The 5,179-nt window shown below is 45.4% G+C and overlaps 1 protein-coding gene across 1 annotated transcript in view; it reads left to right on the top strand.

Moving 5' to 3' along the window:
• Positions 1-5,179, top strand: part of Dhdh (dihydrodiol dehydrogenase) — a 15,255-nt gene that overhangs the window by 4,447 nt on the left and 5,629 nt on the right. The window contains exon 4 of the mRNA XM_031386622.1: positions 3,032-3,284. Within this exon, the coding sequence (XP_031242482.1) occupies positions 3,032-3,284 (253 nt within the window). The remainder of the gene's footprint in view (positions 1-3,031; positions 3,285-5,179) is intronic.

Genomic DNA, 5,179 nt, shown 5'->3' with positions numbered 1-5,179 from the left:
TGGTCTACAGAGTGAGTTCCAGGACAGCCAGGGCTACACAGAGAAACCCTGTCTTGAAAAACCCAAAATCAAACAAACAAACAAAAAGTGCAAGGTTATCTTCAGCTCGTAAAGAGCTAAACTATATAAGTCCCTTTCTCAGAAGGAAGTCACCCCAGAGTAAAGTCAGTGGGAGCTATCCAAGGATGATGCTGTCACAATCCTTAGCAGATGTTGCGGAACTTGCTCAGACTGTTTGGGCCATGCTTTAGTCTCCGTGTTGGATTTTAGGGAAAGAGGAGAGAGAAGGTTTGGAAAGAGGAATCTCTTTTCTTTCTTTTTTTCTTTTTATTTTTTTAGATAGTGTCTCTCTACACAGCTCTGGCTCTCCTGGAACTCGCTATGTAGAAGACTAGGTTGACCTCAAATTCCCAGTGATCCACCTGCCTCTGTTTTTGTCGTTTTGTCGGGGTCCAGCCTTGACATAGGATCAGAGTTCTCAACTGGAAGCAGGGACATCTGGAAGGCACATAATAAACAGACACAGACTACTTTTTGGCACAAACTGACAGGCAGTTTTTCAAGGCTTAAAGTTGCTCTCTCTGCTCTCTTGCTCGCTTGCTCAAAGCTTGAGACTGCATACACTCTGCATTCTCCTGTGTGCCTTTTTTTTCTTGAACTCCCCACTTGTACATACCCCTGTGCGTTCCCCTTTCACTTACACACACACACACACTCTTCATACACACCTCACACATACCACAGGCACTCTCACACACACATTCTCTCCACTCACTCCTCACTCACCTCACACACCCTACCGCATGAGCACCTCACTTGCTCTCTCACCTTTTTCTTGCCCCAGTCTTTTATTTATACTCCAAAAACAGGTAGAAAAAAAACATTGCGGGCAGTGGTGGCACACGCCTTTAATCCCAGCACTTGGGAGGCAGAAGCTAGCGGATTTCTGAGTTCAAAGCTGGCCTGGTCTACAGAATGAGTTCCAGGACAGCCAGGGCTATACAGAGAAACCCTATCTTGAAAAACCAAAAAGAGGGCTAGAGAGATGGCTCAGCGGTTACAAGCACTGACTGCTCTTCCAAAGGTCCTGAGTTCAAATCCCAGCAACTACATGGTGGCTCACAATCATCCATAATGAGATCTGATGCCCTCTTCTGGTGTGTCTGAAGACAGCTACACTGTACTTACATATAATAAATAAATAAACCTTAAAAAAAAAAAAAGAAAGAAAGACATTGTATAATCATTACCAAATCAAATTCAAATTCAAAAGAATAACTACATCCCACAAAGAACAAGAATTACAATTGTTCCCCAAAGTTTCAGGCTTCCCCTATTCCAAGGCCTGTGGCCAAAAAAAAATACTAATTGCAAGCTTATTGTTATTTAAACTTTAACTTTTGACTTATTATACATCAGAGCTCAGAACTCCTAGGCCAGCTACTTGCATTTTCTTGTGAAGCTCTAATGATAAATGACATGGGCAAAGCTGCCAGGCAGTGGCCAGAAAGAATCAAGTTAACCCTTAACTCAGTAGTTCTGCTAGCCTTCTGCTGCTGTACACTGCACACAATGACTCTCCTAAGAGGCCCAGTATTTGGACTTAGTTTTAGTAGTATATAATTTTATGCATTCTATACTTACTTACCCAGAAACCACTCTCAAATGTTGTGCAAAACTTAGTTCATAACTTCAGTGGTTTTTTCCTTTCTCAGGATCCCAATGTTGGCTCTATTTCGTTTTCTAATAATTTCTTCAAACTTTCTTTGCAAGTCAGACATTAATCTGGAACTACCATTGTGCAGTTATTACATTGTTTCCAAGATGAGAACACACAGCATGCACCTGGGCCATTAGGACTATGCTGTACTGTGCCCCATGCCTCAATTTTTAATGGTTTAACAATCATTACAACAGGGACTGGAGCGATGGCTCAGTGCTTAAGAGCACTGTTCTTCCAGAGGTCCTGAGTTCAATTCCCAGCAACCAAATGGTAGCTCATAACCATCTGTAATGGGATCTGATGCCCTCTTCTGGTGTGTCTGAAGACAGCTACAGTGTACTTACATATAATAAATAAATCTTTAAAAAAAGAATCATTACATCAAGGAACATCTAGTTTCACAGAATTCATCAGAGCAGAAGGAGAAAGAAGTAGGAAAGTCAGATATAATAGAATAACTATGCACACCAAGGTCAGCTGAAAAGCAGTCAGGCACAAATGACATCTATACAGCCGTTGTCTGGTGCTAAGGTTAGGAGAAATAGGAACAACTGTTTTGTTTTGTTTTTAACAGAGCTGCCGCGGGCTGCTGAGATGTCTCCATCCCAGCCTGCTGCTGACAGTCCCTGTCATGGTGTGCTGTCCCCAGCATGTCTCCTGAGTGCAGCAAGTAAAGGCATGAACTGCTAATGCCCACAATTTTTTTTTTTTTTATTTTCGAGACAGGGTTTCTCTGTATAGCCCTAGCTGTCCTGGAACTCACTCTGTAGACCAGGCTGGCCTCGAACTCAGAAATCGGCCTGCCTCTGCCTCCCAAGTGCTGGGATTACAGGCATGTGCCACCACCGCCTGGCCAAATTTATTTTTTAAAGGGCTAGAGATGTTTTGAGGCTCTGAGTTCAGGCCCACTTGCCAAAGGAATAGTGCTACCTACAGTGAGCTAGGCCCTCCTACAGCAATTAAAATCAAGGCACTCCCCCACAGACATACCCACAGGGCAATCTGATCTAGGCAGCTCCTCACTTCTGCTACACGGTGTGTTTGAAGTCAGCCTGGGCTGCATAACATCCCGTCTTTAAAAAAAAAAAATGTGTTTGAGACAGAGACAGTTTATACATGAAACCTGGGGTGATGGTCCCAGTGGGGAAGGCCATGGGAGGGACCTTGTATTGGGGGTTCTTGCTATGGAAGTATAACTGTGTGTTTGGGTGCAGGGAGCAGCAGAGAGCCCTCAAGGATGCTAAGGGAGGGGTGGCTGATTACCTCTGTACTGACCACTCCATTTCCTTGGACTTAACCGGTATGCAGGGCATTTGGAGCCGGTTTTTTCCTGCCATGGAGGCTCTGAGGGAAGTTTTGGTCAAAGGAACTATCGGAGATCTACGAGTGGCCCGGGCAGAATTTGGGATGGATTTAAGATCTGTACCCCGGGCCACAGACTGGAACCAGGCCGGCGGTGGTCTGTTGGACCTAGGCATCTACTGTGTCCAGTTCCTCTCCATGGTCTTTGGTGCACAGAAACCAGAGAAGATTTCAGCTGTCGGGAGGATCTATGAAACAGGTACTTTGTAGTCTCGGCTGAATGCCGGTAGGAGGCATTCTCTCTCCAATCTCTTGCCGCCCCCCAATCCCCCCCCCCCGAGAAATCAAGTTAGACAGCAGGAGGGACTTCTAGAGGGATTCGTCACCTAGACACGTAAAGAACTACCATTCCCAGAATCAACAGTGGCACATATGCACATGGTTTAAGCAAGTAGCTGCCATGTGGCATTCTGGGAAATGCAGTTCAAAGAACTAGCATCCCTGGAAATGTGGGCGGAGCCCAACGTCTCTTTCGGAATCTTTTCAAACCTGGCCTGTGCACCTTTACCCTTTCACACAGGTCACCTCTTCCCTGGGCTCTCATGTGATCTGAGACAGAAGGGCTGATTCTGAATTACTTGAAAGGTCAACTGTTAATGGGTTTGCTGTGGGAGTTAATGAGGAATTAAAATAACTGTTAAGGCAAACGAGAAGCAGTTAAGAAATATAAACAATCGCCGGTCTGTGGTAGCGCACGCCTTTAATCCAGCACTTAGGAGGCAGAGGCAGGCGGATTTCTGAGTTCGAGGCCAGCCTGGTCTACAGAGTGAGTTCCAGGACAGCCAGGGCTATACAGAGAACCCTGTCTCGGAAAAAAAAAAAAAAAAAGGAAAGAAATATAAACAATCTATTCCTGCAATGATGGTGCACACCTTTAATCCCAGCGCTGGCAGAGGCAGCTGGATCTACATGAATTCAAGGCCAACCTGGTTCTAGGACAACCAGGGTTGTACAGAGAGAAACCTTGTCTTGAAAAACAAAACAAACAACTTTATTTTTGTGTGGCTGTTTTGCTTTCATGCCAGGTGCCCTCCAGCAGAGGTCACCAGATGTCTTGAAACTAGAGTTGCAGACCATTGTGAACTGCCAATGGGTACTGGGAACTTAATCTGGGTTTTCCTGTGAGAGCAGTCAATTCTCTTAACTCCTGAGCCATCTCTCCAGCCTCCTCCTTTCTACTGAAACAGTAAATAGAGCCCAAGGCCTGAACATACCATGAAAGACACCTAACCTCATTCTTTTTAGCACTCTTTGTTGGCTATCTGTCTGTCTGTCTGTCTGTCTATCTATCTATCTTTTTTTTTTTTTTTTTTTTTTTTTTTTTTTTTGAGACAGGGTTTCTCTGTGTAGCCCTAGCTGTCCTGGAACTCACTCTGTAGACCAGGCTGACCTCCAACTCAGAAATCCACCTGCCTCTGCCACCCAAGTGCTGGGATTAAATGCGTGTGCCACCACTGCCCGGCTTATTATTTATATATTTTATAAGCAAAACTTGCTAGCCTCAAACTCACAGAGATTTGCCAACCTCTGCCTCTGGAGTACTGGAATTGAAGGTCTGTGTCACCATGCTTGGCACTGTGAGTTCTGTTGGTTGCGGGGGAGGGGCGGAGCAGGAGGGCAGGGTTTCTCTGTGTAGCCCTGGCTGTCCTGGAACTCATTCTGTAGACCAGGCTGGCCTGGAACCCAAATATCTGCCTACCTCTGCCTCCTGAGTGCTGGGATTAAAGAAAGGCGTGCACCACCACTGCCACCCTGCCAGTAGTTTGTTTTGTTTCTTTTAACATTTATTTTGTTTTCATTTGTGTGTGTGTGTGTGAGTGTGTGTGTGTGTGTGTGAATATATCCTATGTGACTGCAGAGGCCAGAAGAGGAATTGGATTCTCTGAAATTGGAGTTACAGACAGTTGTGAGCTGCCCAGTGTAGGTGCTGGGAATTGAACCCACATACTCTGCAAGAACAGCAAAGGCTCTTACCTGCTGAGCCATCTCTTCAGCCCTGAGAGATAATTCAGATACCATACAATTACTCTGAAAGACCCCTGGGGGAGACCCCCACTCAAATCTCGGGAGGACGTACACCCAAGGAATCACGAG

The sequence above is a fragment of the Mastomys coucha genome, unplaced genomic scaffold, assembly GCF_008632895.1.
Source record: "Mastomys coucha isolate ucsf_1 unplaced genomic scaffold, UCSF_Mcou_1 pScaffold21, whole genome shotgun sequence".
Taxonomy (NCBI): Eukaryota; Metazoa; Chordata; class Mammalia; order Rodentia; family Muridae; genus Mastomys; species Mastomys coucha.
The sequence above is the reverse complement of the archived record's forward strand: the minus strand, read 5'-3'. Positions and strand labels throughout refer to the sequence as shown.